The sequence below is a fragment of the Elaeis guineensis genome, chromosome 12 (assembly GCF_000442705.2).
Source record: "Elaeis guineensis isolate ETL-2024a chromosome 12, EG11, whole genome shotgun sequence".
In the NCBI taxonomy this organism is placed as follows: Eukaryota; Viridiplantae; Streptophyta; class Magnoliopsida; order Arecales; family Arecaceae; genus Elaeis; species Elaeis guineensis.
The window spans coordinates 12,166,175-12,186,381 of record NC_026004.2 but is presented as its reverse complement, the minus strand read 5'-3'; the positions used below and the strand labels follow the sequence as shown (position 1 = coordinate 12,186,381).

Here is a 20,207-nt window from a genome sequence, read left to right as displayed (position 1 = left end):
GTTGTCAATTTCATATTGTCTTCCAATTCATATATTATTTTCAAGAATAATAAAATTAATTGATATTCGAGTCAAATCAATTATAACATTCTTTGAGATCATATATTATCATAATAATTGCTCAGCAAATAACATCATTCAATAAATAATTTTTTATAATTAACTTTCATCATAAATAATTCCAACAATTATTTTAATAAATAATTTCAATCACAATCATGCATGAATTTATTTAATTCATAATTTACCAGATAAATTCAGTAAAAGTAAACACTACTTACCTCAAAAGAAAGTCCAAATTAAAAATTCTAGGGATCTCGAAAATCCTTCTCAGAACCTGATACGTCAAATATTATATTTTAAATCAAAAATTTTATCAAATTAAAAATAACTAAATTATTAAAATCTAATATCCCTACTAGGATCAATTCGTCGACAGCATCCCGATTTTCGAATTAATCCATAGACATCCTAATTTTATTTTTATTTTTTATTGCTAATTTTTTTTTTAAATTAATTTCATAAATCCTAAAATCTAAAGAGAGAGAGAGAGAGAGAGTTTCTCTCTCTCTGCCCCTTCTTTTTTTTTTCTTTTTCTTTTTCTTCTTTTTCTTTTCCTTTTCTTCTTTTTCTTCTTTTTCTTTTCCTTTTTCTTCTTTTTCTTTTCCTTTTCTTCTTTTTCTTTTCCTTCTTCTTCTTCTTCTTCCCGCGCCGGAACAGAGGACTCTTGGTCCTCAGGCTTTGAACAGCCGTTCGGGCCGCGGCTACCACGGCGGAGGCCGGCGGCCGACGGAGCCATCTCCCCCGGTCACGAAGGAAATATGGCCGGCGGTCAATTTTGATCGCCGGCGTCGGAAATTCACGAAAAATAAGCCCCAAAAACAGAGTCTTTTCCCGACCAAAAATCGACGACGTTCATCGCCGGCCACCGCGCACAAACGCACGGGGGAAAGAAGAAGGAAGAGGGGAAAAAGAGAAGAACTTACCTCGGCCTCTTGGGACTTCGTCGGAAAGAACACACGGCGAGAAACCCAACTGTGCCCGCTGCTCTTCTTCGGGAAAATCGGAGAGAAAGAGAGAGGGAGGAGGCCGATCTTCGGTCTCAAGGGGGAGGGGTCTACTTATAGAGGACCCTAGGACTCCGAGGGGTCCTAGGAGTCCCGATTTTCTTGGGTTTCACCGGAGAAGGAGACTCCCATCGGGAGTCTTCTTCCCGATTTTGAATTCCTCTATTTTTTTTTTTTCATTTTGGACTTTTGTGGGCTGTAATGGGTTTTGGGCTATAACATTCTTCACTCCTAAAAAGAAATTTCGTCCTCAAAATTTTTCATACCTGTAGTCTCGAAGAGCTGGGGATATTTTTGCTTCATTTCTTCCTCTAGCTCCCAAGTAGCTTCTCTTTCTGAATGTCGGCTCCACTGTACATTGACATAAGGAATGATGCGACGTCTCAGCACCTGTTCTTTATGGTCTACGATCCGTATCGGGTATTCTTCATATGTTAGATCCTTCCTGGCTTGTACTGGTTCAAGTTCCACGATATGACTTGGATCTGGTAAATATTTCTTTAACATAGAAACTTGAAAAATATTATGTACTCCTGCAAGTGAAGGGGGTAAGGCAAGTCGATAAGCCACCTCACCAATTCTTTCCAAAATCTCAAACGGACCCACATATCTAGGATTCAATTTGCCACGAATACCAAATCTTGAGATTCCTTTTGAAGGAGATACTTTGAGAAACACATGGTCACCGACTTGAAATTCTAATTTCCATCTCCTGTTGTCTGCATAGCTTTTTCGTCTGCTTTGTGCTGCCCGAAGTCGATCTTTAATTAATTGAATCTTCTCGACTGCTTGTTGAACAAGTTCGGGACCCAATATTCTTCGCTCACCGACATCATCCCAGTGAATCGGTGATCGACATCTTCTACCATATAAAGCTTCGTAAGGTGCCATACCAATGCTAGCCTGATAACTGTTATTGTAAGCGAACTCAATCAAAGGTAGATGCTCATCCCATGAACTCTTCATATCCAAAATACAGGTTCTCAACATATCTTCTAAGATCTGAATAGTTCTCTCTGACTGACCATCAGTCTGTGGATGAAAAGCTGTACTGAAGTTCAATTTTGTTCCTAATGCCTTGTGTAAGCTCTTCCAGAACTGTGATACAAATCTGGTGTCTCGATCCGATACGATGGTCACTGAAATTTCATGTAGTCTTACAATTTCTTTCATATATAACTTCGCTAGTTTTTCCAAAGTAAATCCAACTCTAATTGAAAGAAAGTGTGCAGACATTGTCAATCGATCCACAATCACCCAGGCTGCATCATTTTTACTGGGAGTCTTTGGTAGTCCAGTTACAAAATCCATAGTGATATGTTCCCACTTTCAAACTGGAATATCAAGAGGTTGAAGTAGTCCCGCCGGTCTCTGATGTTCAGCTTTAACTTGTTGACACACCAAACATTGAGCCACGAATTGAGCGATCTCTCTCTTCATATTATTCCACCAGTACATTTCTTTTAAGTCTCTATACATCTTAGTACCTCCCGGATGAACTGTATAACCGGTCTGATGTGCCTCCTGAAGTATTTCATGCTTGAGTGCTGAATCATTGGGTACGCAAATCCTGTTGTCGAACCTTAACGAACCGTCTTCATGTATCTTGAATTCAGATTGAACACCAGCTTTCACTGAATTTCTTATTTTCATTAATTGTGGATCATTATTCTGGGCAACTGTAATTCTTTCTATGAGTGTTGGCTGAACCCTCAAGTTGGCTAACCGTACTGTTGAGTCATATATTCGGATGTCTAATTCCAGTTTTCTTATATCCTTTAACAATTGACTTTGGTGTGTGATTAAAACCGCCATATTTCCCACAGATTTTCTACTAAGGGCATCAGCAACAACATTAGCTTTTCCCGGATGATAATTGATTGTTAAATCATAATCCTTTAATAGTTCTAACCACCTTCTCTGTCTCATGTTTAATTCTTTCTGTGTAAAAATGTACTTCAAACTCTTATGATTAGTAAACACTTCACACTGCGCACCGTATAAGTGATGTCTCCAAATTTTTAGAGCAAAAATCACTGCAGCTAATTCCAAATCATGTGTCGGATAATTTTGTTCATATGGTTTCAATTGTCTTGAGGCATAGGCTACTACCTTACCATGTTGCATCAATACACATCCGAGTCCCTTTTTAGATGCATCACTATATATTGTGAAACCTTCATCTTCTGTTGGTATAGTAAGGATAGGGGCTGAAACTAATCGTTGTTTTAATTCTTGGAAACTCTGTTCACAATCTTCAGTCCACTCGAATTTAACCCCTTTTTGAGTAAGACGAGTCAAAGGTGCAGCTAAGCAAGAAAATTCTTCTACAAATCGTCTGTAATATCCTGCCATTCTCAGAAAACTTCGAATCTCAGAAATATTTGTAGGTCGGTTCCACTGCATCACAGCTTCCACTTTAGCTGGATCCACAGAAATTCCATCCTTAGATACGATGTGTCCTAAAAAAGCTATTTTGTCCAACCAAAATTCACACTTCTTAAATTTGGCATAAAGTTTTTCTTTCCTCAATATTTGTAGTACACACCGTAAATATTCTTCATGCTCCAATTTACTTCTAGAATATATCAAGATATCATCAATAAATACGACAACATATTTATCAAGATAAGATCTGAATATTCTGTTCATTAAATCCATAAAGGCTGTTGGAGCATTGGTTAACCCAAAAGGCATCACTAAAAATTCATAATGTCCATAACAAGTTCTAAATGCCGTCTTTGGTATGTCCTCTATTTTAATTTTTAACTGATGATACCCTGAACGAAGATCAATTTTAGAAAAGACTTGTGCACCTTGCAACTGATCAAACAAATCATCAATTCGAGGTAGAGGATACTTATTTCTGATAGTATTTTTATTCAACTCTCTATAGTCGATACAGAGTCTCATACTACCATCTTTCTTCTTCACAAATAAGACTGGAGCTCCCCAAGGAGATACACTAGGCCGTATAAAATCTTTATCCAATAAATCCTGTAATTGATCTTTTAACTCCTTTAATTCCATAGGGGCCATTCTGTAAGGAGCTTTAGAAATCGGACTGGTATTGGGTGCCAACTCAATAGTAAATTCAAGTTCTCTATCTGGAGGTAGTCCGACTAAATCATCAATGAATACATCCAAAAATTTATTTACGATAGGAATATCCTGTAACTTCAATTCATCATGTTCTTTATTCTTTATTGATACTAGGTAACCTCTACATCCCTTTCTTATCATCTGTCTAGCTTGTTCAGGTGAAATAATACGTAGAGGGATGGTTTCTGTACTTCCATCAAAACTAAAAGTTAATTCTCCCGATATGTGAAAATTCACTCTCTTTCCATGGCAATCCACAGAGGCATGATAGGTAGCCAGCCAATCCATTCCTAGAATGACATCAAAATCATGCATATCCAGGACCACCAAATCTGCTGGTAATTCTCTTTCTCCTATCTTAATACTACAGGACTTGCACACACTTTCGGTACTCAAAATACCACCAACTGGGGTCTCAACATATAATTTGGTTTTCATGGGTTCACAACCTATATCATGCTGTCTAATAAAAGTAGTGGATATAAAGGAATGTGTAGCACCAGAATCAAACAAAACTGAAGCATGAATACCAGATACAGGAATGGTACCTGTCACCACAGCATTGGAGGTCTGAGCATCCTGTTGTGTGAGAGCATAGATTCTTCCTTGAGTTTTCGGCCTTTGACCTCCGTCCTTTGCTTGTGTTGATCTATTTTCGTCCATCTGCGGGTAATCTGCAATCTTGTGTCCTTTCTGACCACATCTAAAATACGAACCAGTATTCCATGGGCAATTAGAAGTCTCATGCTCTCTTCGGCCGCATCTCGAACATCTAGCTGCCTCATTCTCACGATTCTTATCAGTTGCTGGCTTCTTTGCTGGAACCTTATTGTTCTGGTTTCGTCCTTGAGTTTCACTAAACCTATTTCTCTTCTTCTGATTCCGTTCACGCTCCGCATAAGCTTCATTAGCTTCTCTCTCAATTATTAGAGCTTTGTTCACAACTGAGGCATAGGTAGTTAGCTCATAGGGTACAACCTGTCTTCTGATTTCTGTCTTCAGTCTCATTTCAAATTTGTGTACTCTGTCTTGCTCAATCTCAACTAGTCTCGGAACAAATTTGGCTAACTCTGTGAATTTGACTTCATATTCTGCAACGGATCTGTTACCCTGTCTCAGGTGAATGAACTCCTGTTCTTTCTGTATTCTGACACTTCGGAGGAAATACTTGTCAAAGAATTCATCTCGAAATCTCTCCCAAGTAAGTGGTATCCCATCGTGCTCATATTTTTGTTCCAGTATACGCCACCAGTTGTATGCCTCGCCTTGTAACAGATATGCTGTATAGCGGATCTTCTCTTCATCGTGGCATTCTTGCACAGCGAAGGCCTTCTCCATTTTCATAATCCAGTTATCTGCTTCTAGTGGCTCGAGGGTCTCTTTGAAGGCTGGAGGAGCTAGCTTCTTAAATTCGACGATATTGTTTCTCTGCATCGGATGTTCTCCATGTCCAGGTATCGGTAGAAATTGCTGACGTGGCTGTGCATGTTGTTGTTGAAGTAACTGTTGCTGTGTTTGAACTACTCCGATTAGAGTTTGCATTAGTTGAGTCATGTTCGGCTCCTGCTGTACTGTCGGAGTATTTTCGATAGGATCATGGATTCCCTCCTGCTGAGTTGTACCGCTATTTAATTGGGAAGTATTATCGCCAAGTGGATTTGATGTCCCTCCTACCGCTCCTTGAGTATTCCTCGCTCGTCGCGGAGGCATACTGACCTATGTTAGATTTGAGATAAAACTTATCCTTAATAAGGTTATAACTTGTGACAGGTCAGATCATAATCATCATAACTAACCTTTCAATTTTCTAATGTCTACCCATCACTCGCTCACTTTATTCTACATGTCTCTATCTATCTACTTATGCTCTGATACCATATTAATTGTCGCGCCCCCGACCCGAGATTGTGAATCGAGGGTCATGGCAACCGCCGCATACTTATAGAATACTTTTCCCATAAGCATGCAAGGCATCTCATCATGATATCTTCACAAACAGTTAAATAAATTTTTCTTTATTCAATAATCAAACCTTGGTTCAAATAACAAATCAAAACTAAGTGTTCAAAAGAAAGTAACTGTCTGACAAAGTCAATACTAAAAACAAAACTAAAGGTCTTGAATCAATTCTGAGAAAAATCTTAAATCAATGAGTTAACTCCATCTCTAATCGCTCTCCCAACCGAAATCCCGCATCATACTAATTTTCTGGATCTGTAAGAAAAACATAAAACTTATCATGAGCTAAATAGCCCAGTAAGCAGTGTATACCTTTAACTGAATAATCAGGCAAATAATACTATGCATAACAAATCAATATGTAATTTCATGAAATCATATTCATACTGTCAATTATATATAAAAGTCAATTCATCATAATTTTCAATTATGCTTTTCTTCTTAAATTCATCAATTTCTTAAATTCTTCTTACCAACCATGACTATGACCACATTATCCCTATGGCAGGGTCATAATACCGCGTATCTACTTGCGGTGGGCTGCGAATCATCTGGCAGCCAAGTCCTTTGGAACCGCTGGTCTAACTGACGGTTTTATCGCTGGTCTATCTGGCGACATGTCGCTGGTCTCACTGACGATATAAACCCTCAGGATAGTCAATTGCCAACGTATATGCCCCTATTGGCGGGGTCCTCAATACAGTCAGGTTGTCAATTTCATATTGTCTTCCAATTCATATATTATTTTCAAGAATAATAAAATTAATTGATATTCGAGTCAAATCAATTATAACATTCTTTGAGATTATATATTATCATAATAATTGCTCAGCAAATAACATCATTCAATAAATAATTTTCTATAATTAACTTTCATCATAAATAATTCTAACAATTATTTCAATAAATAATTTCAATCACAATCATGTATGAATTTATTTAATTCATAATTTACCAGATAAATTCAGTAAAAGTAAACACTACTTACCTCAAAAGAAAGTCCAAATTAGAAATTCTAGAGATCTCGAAAATCCTTCTCAGAACCTGATACGTCAAATATTATATTTTAAATCAAAAATTTCATCGAATTAAAAATAACTAAATTATTAAAATCTAATATCCCCACTAGGATCAATTCGTCGACAGCATCCCGATTTTCGAATTAATCCATAGACATCCTAATTTTATTTTTATTTTTTATTGCTAATTTTTTTTTAAATTAATTCCATAAATCCTAAAATCTAGAGAGAGAGAGAGAGTTTCTCTCTCTCCGCCCCTTCTTTTTTTTTTTTTTTCTTTTTCTTTTTCTTCTTTTTCTTTTCCTTTTCTTCTTTTTCTTTTCCTTTTTCTTCTTTTTCTTTTCCTTTTCTTCTTTTTCTTCTTTTTCTTTTCCTTTTCTTCTTTTTTTTTTTTCCTTCTTCTTCTTCTTCTTCCCGCGCCGGAACAGAGGACTCTTGGTCCTCAGGCTTTGAACGGCCGTTCGGGCCGCGGCTGCCACGGCGGAGGCCGACGGCCGACGGGGCCATCTCCCCCGATCCCGAAGGAAATATGGCCGGCGGTCAATTTTGATCGCCGGTGCCGGAAATTCACGGAAAATAAGCCCAAAAAACAGAGTCTTTTTCCGACTAAAAATCGGCGACGTTCATCGCCGGCCACCACGCACAAACGCACGGGGAAAAGAGGAAGGAAGAGGGGAAAAAGAGAAGAACTTACCTCGGCCTCTTGGGACTTCATCGGAGAGAACACACGGCGAGAAACCCAACTGTGCCCGCTGCTCTTCTTCGAGAAAATCAGAGAGAAAGAGAGAGGGAGGAGGCCGATCTTCGGTCTCAAGGGGGAGGGGTCTACTTATAGAGGACCCTAGGACTCCGAGGGGTCCTAGGAGTCCCGATTTTCTTGGGTTTCGCCGGAGAAGGAGACTCCCATCGGGAGTCTTCTTTTCAGTTTTGAATTCCTCTGTTTTTTTTTTTTTTTTCGTTTTGGGCTTTTGTGGGCTGTAATGGGTTTTGGGCTATAACAGTATCAGTACACAAAATTCAATGGATGCTTATATGTGCAAATGATAGGTCGCGATCAAATATCCTGATGAAAAAGTCACCAAGTTTGGGTTACTAGGTCTTGGAAATTATGTGATTCTGATTTGTGCCTCAATATTTATACATCCATAAATACCAACATGTGCAGGCATTTAATATTTATTATTGAGTCCAAAATAACTAGAAGCCATGATTTTAATAAAATATGGACATTCCTGTTTTTGAATTAATACCAAGATAATCATGAGATTGTTTTATGTCAAAAACAAAGGTAATGACAGAAAATACAAGTCCAATTAGCTGCTTTGAAAATTTATCATAGGAATGCTGAATTATTTTCTTGAAAAAAGGAAAATTACTCAGCATTATTTGATGATGGATCATTGTGGGCAAGATTTCCAATTTCAGAATTTGTACCGGTGCCATGTTAGTATTAATAATTTTGATAGCGAGTCAGTTTTGTGCATTGATACTAAAGGGGTGTTTGGTTAGGAGAAGTTGGAATCTAAAATTATAATGAAAATAGGTGACTATCATTCTAACTATTTGGTTGAAAGAAGTATCATTCCGATTGATGGAATGAGAATGATCTAATCCACTTAAAACTTAATCCCTACTCTCTTCGAAAGATTAAAATTTTTATTTTAATTTTAATTCTGATTTCAATTCTGATCACGAACCAACAGCTTTGGGAGATTTGATCATTTTGATTATGATTCCCATAAGTAGGAAGAGTCTTTGTGAACTGCATGTGGTGTAATAAAATTGACACTATTCAATCATATTTAAGCACATAGCCATCACTTTTCAATGCACATTTAATAACATATTTAATGTCTGCAGTTTCATTTTTTCATTTGAATTTTATTATTGTTGAGTCTTGGCTCCCTGACTAAAATGTTGAAAAAAGTGAGATTGATGATTTGGTTCGCTGAATTAGCTTTTCTTGCTTGGACTAGTTTCTTACAAAAATATCTCTTTTTTTTTTTGAAAAAATTATAACATCCTGTAGTCAGATTATGACATCCCATGGTCAAATTATGAGTTCTTACACACAGAATATCATAATTTTTCTTTCAGAAATCATAAAGAGAGTAGGATATTTTTGTCTTTGAAAATTATTGAAATTTTTAAATAATAAAAATATTTCTTTCTTTCTTATGATATTTTGTATACAAAAAGTCATAATTTAACTACAGGATGTCATACTATAGCCACGGGATATCATAATTTTTTCAGAAAAAGAGAGGTATTTTTGTCATTCAAAATTTCAACCGAAAAAGCAAACCTGCATACATTAAATACGCATTTGAAAGCAAGAGTTACGTGGCTCAATTAGATGGGATGGTGTATTTTTTCTACACCGGATGCGGTGTACAAAGAATCTATATAATAATAATAAAGTGATATACAGGTATTAGGGGTGGCATTCCGTATTGATGTGTAAGATTATAGGATAATCTCCCATGATACCACGTATCAAATTTTATTTTTTATATTTTTATATTTTTATATAAGAAATAAAAATATAAATAGTATGATAAAAAAATAAAAAAATATTTTAAATATATATATATAATAATAGTAAAGTGATATATAGATATTAGAGATGGCATTCCATCTTAATACGTAAGATTATAAGATAATTTTCCGCAACAGCATATGTCAAATTTTATTCTTTTATTTTTTATATTTTTAAATAAAAAATAAAAATAAAAATAGTATAATAAAAAATAAAAAATATTTTAAAAAATTATATATTTATCTATATAATAATAATAAAGTGATATATGGATATTTATCAAATACAGTAATTTTTGGAAGGTCATTTTTTTAAAAAATTTTTTAAATTTTTTATTTTATTATAAAATTAATTTTTAAAAATAAATTTTAATATAAAATATTATTATTATTATCAATTAAATTTTTGTAACGCAGATTGAGCTCCGGTCACTTCAGGCAGCAATGTTAATATCGTGTGGAACAGTCTGCCGTAATTGGGCGAATTTTGATAGTGGGACTGGGCCTAGACGCATTACACGGAAGGAATCGGTCAACAGAGCGCGGTCGGGAAGGCTGAGTGAAACCCGATTGGGTCGTCTTCCTCCGTCTCTCCCGATTTCAAGCGGAGCAAAATTCTCCCATCACTGCTCGCCGGCCGACCTAATTCTTCATTTGGCCGGCCACGAAGGGGAAGAAGGAAAAGAGATGTGAAATCGAGATCTATCGTTAGAGCAAGCGAAAAATTTTGGCGGTGTCTTTCTTCCATTTGTTTGATGCTTCTTCTCGCCCACGGTTGTTCGATCTTTAACAGGAATAAAGTATCCTCCATCCGGAAGTCTAAGGGAGAGAAATTGCTTCGAGATCGGGAAGATGATAACGCGCTCGAATCTCGCGGATCAGCTGCGGGAGTACCAGATTCGTTCCAAGTACGAATGGGCTACCGTCTCCTTCCTCTCCGCCTCCTCCTCCTCTTCCAATACCTCTTCAAGGTAATCTCGCTTGCTAGACTCGCTTCCACTTCAATTTGGATTCCATCAGATCGCGATAATATGATTTCGATTTCTCAAGTGCTATCGTTATTTCCATCAATTTTATAGAGGAATTAAAATGCATCCTGTTGATTTATAGAACTATAGCTTTTCTTGCTGCTTTTATTTGAGTTTTGTGTTGCTAAGGATGAGGAATGATTTAGGAGTTGTTTAAGGCACCGATTCACCTTTTGGTATAAACGTGTTTAGCTTTATTCTGTAAAGAAAGGAAAAAAAAAAAAAAGAAGCAGAGCCATAGCATTTTATAGGACGGCCAGCACATAGTGACATTATTGTAGTTTTTAGGGTTTTTTAAGTGTAATTGTGCTCGGTTCTAATTGTTACCTAATGGTTGAGATCGTGTGAGCTAGTAAGTGTTTTATGATTAAAAGGGTGGAATGTGATCCCCTTGCCTCTTGTCATCCTTTTTGATTGTTGTTACTCCCTTTTCCATATCTTTTACTGGCCCATCGCTTGTTTCACAATTTCAGAGCAATTTCAGTATATTGAACCGCATTGATTTATCAAGATTGACATTTTTTTATTAAAAAAAAAAAAATTGTTTGCTTAACGCAGTAAGGAGTGGATTGAAGCATGATGCCGATATGGGCAAAGACCAAACACCACTAATTCCTTGCTGGATTCTATGGATCTTTGGGCTTGAGTAATGTATGTCATTGTTTTTGTGACTGATGTCATCACGGACTTACCTAGCAGATATTAGGCATCTATGAAGAAGAAAAAAGGTATATGTAGAATTTCTTTTGAAGTAATAAATCCTATTTATTTTCCGCAACTGACAGAGGGAAGGTTTGATCATGACAGAGATGTTATATCTCTAGTCATGCAAAGGTTGTTGGTCAACAGTTGATATGCACAAACAATAGATCGTGATCTATGTATTGTTTTTTTTGCAGTATGAGGATAGCAGACCTTGCCTTTGGGCATGATTTTGTGCACAGCCTCATGCTAGGTGCCACTTATGCGTTAACATATATTATGCTAGGGTTCCATAATTTCTCCACGAGCAACATAGAAGTATTTCTTAGAAAATTTTCGATTCGCTGGTTTTCCCTGAAGCAAAGTCTACTTTGCTTAAGGTGCTACCAATGCCTACTTGTAGTCTTGTCCTAGATAAGGTTAAATAGCATAATGGTGGTTGCTTCTGGTGGGCTGCCACCTATAGCACTTGTTTTTGGGTGGATCAGTTAGGAAGTGGTCAATAGTTATCTATTTTGCAATGGGAAGCCCATCTGCTACTGTTGATGCTGCTATTTTTTTTGGGGTGCCTACACCGAACAAACAGTTTTCACTTATTTTGCATCTACTGTCATCAAATGGCATAACAGACCTAGTATTTGTCGATTTGGGCTAACTCAAAGTTCAGTACCAAGCTAGGATCAGTTGGCCCAAGTTTGCCCTAGCCCAACTTTGAGGTTGAAATCCCAAACACAAGCTTGGCTAATTACAAAATATGCAAACCTGGCTTAATAGCCCGACTATCTATTCTGATCTTAGAAGGCTATCGAGGGAGGAGATGGAGTAGGGTTCCAACATGAGACAGGCTTAGGCTAGGGAGAAGTCTGAGATGAGTGCTAGAGGGAGTATGTTAGGACTTGTCCATGGAAAGAGATGAGATTGAAGCAAGACACAGAACTAGAAAAGGGAGTGAGGGTCTTGGCATAGATTATGCCTTGGTCAGGAGAGAGTCAAGATTGGTATGAGAGATAGAACGCATGGGAAGGTTGTTCCATCATAGCTCAGACCCTGATCAAATATAGGTGTTAAAGCATGGTGGTCAAAGGGTTATTGAAAAGAATGTAACAAGGGAAGCTTGTCAGTTGCAATTGAAGAGGACAAGTGGAGATGGGGCCAACTTCTCTTTACCTTTTATTCAAGTTTTATATTTAAAAATAAGATGTATTGTAGATTTAAATTTTACACTTATCTTATAATGTATTCCATAACAATTATATCATATCATATATCTTGTCATATAGTTTTAACATAAAAGCCATATATGTTGTGCCAGGATAGAAATTTATCAAACCCAAGCTTGGCCTGGATCCTGTTCGAACCTGAAACTCTAGGCTTAGCCTAATTTTTCTAGCCCAAATTCTCTTTGTAGGCTTGCCAAAAACTAGGCTGGGCTAGATTTTTCTAGGTCTAGGTGTGGGACAACTACAATGATGCCTTCCTTTGTTCCATGGAATGGAGGGCGTGGGAGACTTGCGTGGCTTTAATGCTATGTGGAACTAGATGTATGTTATCATCTTGGAGAAGGGTGGTAGGTTATGACACTACGACCGTTGCTCAAACCTATTTGGATTGGTATGGGACCTACACAATCCATATCTTCATCGCAAAGCTCCTTAAGGTGATAAAGGGGGTGGTGAAAGACATAACGTTCTATGGATCTACAGGGAAAGGTACAGACAGCGCAAACATGGCATACAACATGGAGAAGCACTTTAAATTGCTGAAGAATGCCAAAAGGATTATATCAATTGTAGTCTCTGAAGAATTGTATGCTTGCAAAATGTCTATTCCTAAGATAACCGCCAGGCACAACATGAAGGCCAAAGATGTAACCTCGGTTGCTTATATTAAAGGTGATCGGAGAATGTGGTCTACTGTTGTTTGTTGTGATGCATAGATTCTAGGATGCATTTTTTAGATAATTCCAAGCTCTAAAGGGAGCACAAAGGGATTCTTATCAGAACCCATGTCTGCCTATGGCATCACCATCTCATAAATAAGCATTGATATATTTAAAAGGGCAGTAGTTGTTAATTTGATGTATAGACACTATCACAAGCCTTTGCTCCAATGCTTCCTAAATGTGAGATTGCAGATTGTTGATTAATATGGATAGTCGTGCACTAGAACTTTTGATGGTTGCCCATTTAGGAGCTCCAGTCCATCTAGCAGAGAATTATGATGGATTCAATGCCCTTGTGGTGGCTAAGGTAGGATATCATTCTGTTATTTGATCATAATTCTACCATTTTTTTTTTTTGCCTAATCTTGGTAAAACTTCCACTTAAATATAAAGCAAAGAGTTTTGCCATGAGTTTGCAAAATTCGTATTTACCAAGTCAAAAATGCCAACTATCTCTAACAGTTTGCACTCTTCTCCAACTCATAACTTGTTTTTTCACCTTTTCTTGTTATGTACCATCATCAACACTGCATTTTTGTCGATATCAACATCATGTCAGCCATTCCTTGAATATTTTGCTGACTTATGTTTTTATATTTCTTTCCTTTTTTCTGAGAAAACTGATTGATCAAGCTTATGTGTCAGTGAAATTAAAATAAATTACTGATTAGTCTTTTTTTTTTTTGGTAGACTTGCATCATGCAAGTTAATCAGAGACATAAAATGCTATAAAGTTCTGCAGCTATTTATAGAATTTTACCAACCCTTTTAGGCATATCAGAGTTCTGATTCCATGGATGTTCCTATCTTTTGAGTGCAGGGTGGATGTGATATTTGTGATATGGGAGCTGTTGATGTTTGCTTTTCTTGTTTTCTCCGGAGTTGCTCTGTACTTCCGGTATATGAGGCTTGCTTTTTCCTTGATATGCATTACAACTCTTATTCTTGTTTGCATGAAAGTAACAAAGCAAGTAAGACAAAACAGGAAAAATAAGCGAAGAATGCTGCTGCCGTTGTCTATGTAAAACTACAGGCAACCAACCTTTTGAAAGGCCATCTTACGTCCGTGCAAAAAATTATTTCCTAGTGTTGTGGCCGAAAATTTGGACTGGCATGTAATTCCATCTTGGTGTATGTTTCCTTTCAAAGCACACTTGGAAGAAGATAATGCTAGATATATATTGCAAGGGAAGTATAACGAAGCCCCTTTACAATTTTTAGTGCAAGTGCTTGCTTGCAACTTGCAAGGCTGTACTCAAGATCTGTATCATTGCAAGATTTCATGTCCTTGGCTGTACCCAAGTAAGCAGTCTTTGCTTTTATGGTTAAACCTTGTTCATATACGGTATGATAAGTTCCAAATTGATGAGTAGTTTAGTTCAATGGTGGAAGCCAATTATTTTTATTCTTTCTAGGAAATGTTTAGACTGTTGTCAAACTGTGCTCTGTTATGGTGGATCATTTACTTATGCAAAGTGGAACTCTACTTCATCGATAATTTGTCTGTTATGTTGCTGTTGAGATACATGCTGCTCTGTTGGCTGATTTGTGTGCACTGATGAAATTTCTTGAAGAATCGTTGGGAGGCCTCTGATCTAGTTAAGTGAGTTCTGCGTAGGACGATGTTCATCTTGTTTACATTGGAGCATTGCTTATCTACCTTTTTGTTTTTGGTTAATGTCTTTATTGCATTTTTCAAAAAAAAAAAAAAAAAACTGCGATAATGAAAACAAATATTTTAGCAATGGATAAGCAAAGCTTGCGGCATCAGAGGAAAATCTTCTGGGGTTGCTAAATTGAATCAACGTTAATAGCATTTAGCCTCCACTTGGATAGAATAATGGCGTAAAGTAGATCTGTCCTATTATACCTTCTCCACCCAAATTCTTTGTTGCAGGAGCCAAACCAACCTCAGGTTCATACAAGCATTGCCAAGAATGCTAGAGAAATGCTTCTTACCTGTGGAAAAAAGAGGCTGAAGAAAGCGTATGTGACCATTATTCATGATAGTTTGGTGGTCTGTTCACCGGAACCGTAAATGAGACCAGAGAAATGCTTTGTGCACCGCAGGCGCACCATGGTAATTGACTAACGCGTGGGATAGGGATGCGACGTTCGAAAAAAAATATATGTTTTTTTTTTGACTACACAAGTGGGTCAATCACCGCGAGCGGTGCAACACCGCGATGCATAAAATAATTTTCAATGAGACAAACGTGATCTAAATTGAGCGTCGCTACAGCTCGGCTTGTATGGCATCGAGCTGATCCCAAGCATTTAACTTTGATTGAGTTCTAGCCACTCACGGATAGCATGTTCCAAAGGTTTTTGATTTTCATTTATATAATTTGAAGAAATAAAATGATTATATTTTAAACTTATAGTTATAATACATTGTATTCTATATAATCTATATTAACTCAAAGTAAATAACCATTAAAAAATTGTATACCTTATCTATATTATATAATAATTATTAAAATAATGTATGTTATGTGCAAACTATTTATATATTAATATTTTGAGCTAATCTGAGCCAAGCTCAAGTAAGCCAAGCCTAGCTCCAGATCAGCTTGTTTCTTAACCAAACGAGCTGAGTTTGAGCCAATTTTCAAGCTCTCCCGAGTAGCATGCTCGCTTGCTATTCCCAACGGGTGGAGAACATCCCCTTCTAGTCTTGAAAAAGAGGCAGGGAGGAGGTGGGGAATACCCCTCCTAGTAGAGAGAGAGAGAGAGAAGGGGGGGGGGGTGCCTTCTAGGAAAATTTTGGTTCTGTAGTTAGATTAAAGCCCTCATTGCCTTGGGTTTCGTTATTAAACTGAACTGGTTGTTATAGTTATACCGAACTAATGAGCTGAAACTGCTGACAATATACAACCAGATAATATTTAACAGCACCAAACTCCTTTCTTCATTTAGAATAGTTGGTCGGATTCTAGTATTGAATAGATTGACGGATAAAAATATTTTTCTATCTATAATAAAAATTATATTAATAAAAATATAAACTGAAATGTCTTTAGATTGTGTCTCAACTGTTGATAAAACAGCCATTATCCCTTCACCTAGATAAAAATTTGATTTAGCAGTTTTTTTTCAAAAGGCACAATGCAAATAAAAAATATCTTCTGGATATGCTTCACGGCCGGAGAATCTTCTCAATAGAAGAGATATTTGTCGGCAAATTTGCGCTTGTTTGAAGAGATCATTATAAATTATTAAAAATATATTTTTTTATGATACATAAAATATGCAATCGGAGCAGCTCCGTTATCTACTAGAGGGCCAGTTTCAGCGATCATGTTTGTACTACGAATACGGCCACAAAAATGTGTACTAAAAATCAAGAATAAGGAAAAAAAAAAAGGGGATCATTAACACGTGACCTTCTTATACCAACTTGTGGAGCAATCAACTCCCTCCTCTTCCTCTTCAATGATCTGTTTCTATTGGTCCCCTCATGGCCTCAAATCAATGGGTAGACGAGGCTTCACCACCAACGGAGATGTTCTGAAACCATGCCACCTCACAAGATTATGCTAGAATATTCGGGACAAGCACTATCAATCAAGCGTCATAAAAATGTGAGCCTTGGCGGACTGAACAGAGAGAGAGAGAGAGAGAGAGAGAGTACAATGTCGGCACCGCCCGTTCATGTGGGCTCGCAAGCCTGTAGCCTTCGGCGTTCGGCCCTCCGTCTTGCAGCAGCCCATGTGCACCACCTGCTCCCTACTGACCACTAGCCCGCACATATCGCAGTGGTTCCATTTTGATGTTCTCGATTAATTACAGATTTTCCAAAGAAAAAAAAAAACTGACAAAGTTTATCAAAATTTATCAACATCATGGTAGAATTCAATCTCAAATAACTTAATTCTACATTCCCTGTACCAAGCATTTGGTTTGTCTTCTTCTTTCTTGTTTAACGTAGTGTGACAGCAAGGGACAAAGGACTTTTGAGTTGCACATTGAAAGCGAAAAACCTCAGCATTGGGTAAAAGGATTCTATGATGTTGTAGCTGCCTGTTAGTGTTAGTCAGTAAAGTTTTGACGTAGTGTAACGTAGAAAATGGAAGAGGACAAAATTGCTACCAGTATGACCAAAGCACATGGACAGTTTTATCCATATATTTATTCATGTGCAGGACTTGGAAAATCACTCCCAATCATTTATACCATGTCGCATGTAAAGAAAAGTATGGATAAAAAAACTATGTGTTGGCAGGCATTTACAAAGTGGTGGTATCATGGCAAGAAAACTTAATGATAGCATCAAGAATTTAAGGGCAACTTATGCGAAAGTCAAACGAGTCCCTGCTGCAAATGGTCAAATGTTTGTCTCTGCTTTGAAATATTCAAAACTAGCATTCAATACATATGTGCAGATCACGTCCTAAAATTCTGAAAAAAAAATTGTTGTTTGGAGTTCTTCGTGAGTGAATCATTCACCAAATATTCACTAAGTTAAATTTATACTTTATTTACAGAATTTCCGTGACTTATGCATGAAAATATCTCTGTCTTTCTTGTTGTATTTGATGTATATGCATCGTGTACTATAACTCGTGTTAGGCTGTCTTTGGTTGGAGAACAATAAAATATGGAATAACCAGTGATGACGAGCATAACTATTCTTTCCATATGCCTTCGAAAAGCTGTTTGGCAGACATAGGACTTGGATTACGAATAGGAAAAACTTAGGTTCATATCCTTATATGCCAATTTACTTTGCCAGGCGTAAACTTAATCCAGAAAAAGATAAGTGAATTCTTATCCTTCATTGAATGAAAATTATATTTACAATTATGCTAGAGAAGGGACTTTCAGAATGACACTAGAAGCCATAGAGGATCAGCTGCTGCTGGTTGCATCCTTGTGGAAGCAGAGAGGATGTTGTGCACCGGCTTTTGGCAATGGAAGCAACCAGAGCTCTCTCCACATCTCTAGACACCCGGCTCTGAAGCAAGGAGATGATATACTCCATGTTGGCAGCGTCACAGGGCAATGTAATGGGCCCATTTCTTGGCAACCCAAACACTTCTTCAGACATTTTGAAGAGCTCTCTAAAGATGTAGTTGTTTAGATATCTGAGGGGAACCATGAAGCGCTTTCCATCGGTGGTGTAAACAAACACATGGCCCCTACTTGCAACCGATGAATTGCTCGCCGCTGACAACGCCGCAGTGCCATCAGCTCCAGCCGGTGTGATCCTTTTCCTTCCTAAGGTGGCCAACTTCTGCCACTTTCGCACCATACCTACAAGTTTCTTTGTGTTGAGCATGGCTGGTTATAGGGCTGAGTGGAAACTCTTTGGATACAAGAAGTAGGATAATAGATTTCAGAGGATTTGATGGTGTTAGACTGCCAAGGCAATGAAAGTGGTGACTTATATAAAGGCAAAGAAAGGCAGAAGGCTAGGCAGTTCATGTGGCAACTAGTGCTTATCCCTTATTGGAACTTATCCCTCATGGGCTTGACTGGAAGCAAACCATGTGCTGGTTGGAGGAGAAAAAAACTATAGGGGTCGCATGCATGTTTGGCCTTTGGTCCCCTTTAGTTCGGTAGATGGAGCACAGAACCACAAATGAGGTGAGACACGATAAGATTCACATTAATAGTGATATTATCTAGGTTTGTAGCTTTCATGCAAGTGGCAGGTCGGTCACAGCGTTACAAGATATATGGTCGATGTCTGGATGGAGAGCAATTGAAGAGCCATCTTCGTGTGATCTTGTCCTCTCTTGTTGCTTTTTTTTTTTAAAAAAAAAGGCTTAGGAGATGCATGTATATACCCTCTTTCTCTCTGGAAAGCAAAATTATTGCGTGCTTCTTGTGACTGAAGTTATTGCAAGTAAAATTTTCTTTACTTTAGGTATAGGACAGGGTGAATCCAATGTATAGTTGAATCGAGTTAAAAACTTGAACTTAAACGTGTGAATTGGGGCTGTTCCAATGGTCACACCTATTTGCTTATCAGCTAGAGGTTATGGGTTCAGCTGATCATGAGTGGTGATTCAATTAGCTGCATATTAATTTTATCAAGTAAAAATTATTCGTATAGTAAATAAGTGTAAATTAATTGTCTAATTATATCAAAAACATGTCATGCAATGAAATAATAGCAAGCAACATCCAGACATTACCAACGACCTGTTTTATATAAAATTTGACTGAGATAGCTACAAAAAAAAATATAACAAGAAAATATATAATGACTAACTACATTAATGATTTTATTACAGAATATCGGTTTCTCATGTTCAAAGAGACCATATGAAATATCTAGGTTTTGGATGAGCTCGGATTTAAATGGAAACTCAATGATCGAACTGAATCCATGTGTGAAAGTGATCAGTTATATTTTTTGTTCTAAAATCCAATGAAAGTAACTTCAATTTTGAACTGGATAAATTCTGGATTGAAACCAGGTTAGTACAATCCTCTTGTAGTCCGACATACATTGTAATCTAAAATACAGTTTTCTCTTTGAAATCGGCTAGTATTAAAGTCAAAGTTCTCCAAGTTCTATCACTTCTGTAATAATTTGCTACGATAAGACAATAAGTTGAGTAACTCAAGCTAAGATTGGAGAGGAAATACTACCATGACCTTAACCTTGTAACCAATACTTCCATGGTGATGGAAGCAGGCAGTTCTCTTTTCTCAGCCACCTAAGTAGTTCTTCCTTACCTAGGCAAATTAAAACCATTTGTCTGTCAACCATTCAGAACCCTCCAAACCATGCCCAGCCCTCAAGATAACGGCACCGTACTAATATAAAACCATAAGGACAGTACAGTTAGCCGTGGGAACCGGTGGGCCTGGAGGGCTTGTGAGGCGAGTGGCACCG

General features: G+C 37.3%; 2 protein-coding genes across 2 annotated transcripts; one reads left to right on the top strand and one right to left on the bottom strand.

The window, feature by feature from the left end:
• The first annotated feature begins 10,227 nt into the window (after positions 1-10,227).
• Positions 10,228-14,740, top strand: LOC105055173 (uncharacterized). Its single transcript, XM_010936920.4, has 2 exons — positions 10,228-10,656; positions 14,178-14,740. Exons 1-2 carry the CDS (start codon positions 10,538-10,540, stop codon positions 14,380-14,382), a joined length of 324 nt encoding a protein of 107 aa, XP_010935222.1. The 5' UTR covers positions 10,228-10,537; the 3' UTR covers positions 14,383-14,740.
• Positions 14,741-18,116: 3,376 nt separating this feature from the next.
• Positions 18,117-18,753, bottom strand: LOC105055174 (auxin-responsive protein SAUR64). Its single transcript, XM_010936921.4, has one exon. It carries the CDS (start codon positions 18,636-18,638, stop codon positions 18,192-18,194), a length of 447 nt encoding a protein of 148 aa, XP_010935223.1. The 5' UTR covers positions 18,639-18,753; the 3' UTR covers positions 18,117-18,191.
• Positions 18,754-20,207: the final 1,454 nt, after the last annotated feature.

Bases quoted from the DNA above. Each gene is read 5' to 3' on its own strand.
- LOC105055173 (XM_010936920.4), top strand. From the start codon at position 10,538: ATGATAACGCGCTCGAATCTCGCGGATCAGCTGCGGGAGTACCAGATT. The intron at 10,657-14,177 runs GTAATCTCGCTT...TTTTGAGTGCAG, and splicing joins TCTTCCAATACCTCTTCAAG to GGTGGATGTGATATTTGTGA.
- LOC105055174 (XM_010936921.4), bottom strand. From the start codon at position 18,638: ATGCTCAACACAAAGAAACTTGTAGGTATGGTGCGAAAGTGGCAGAAG.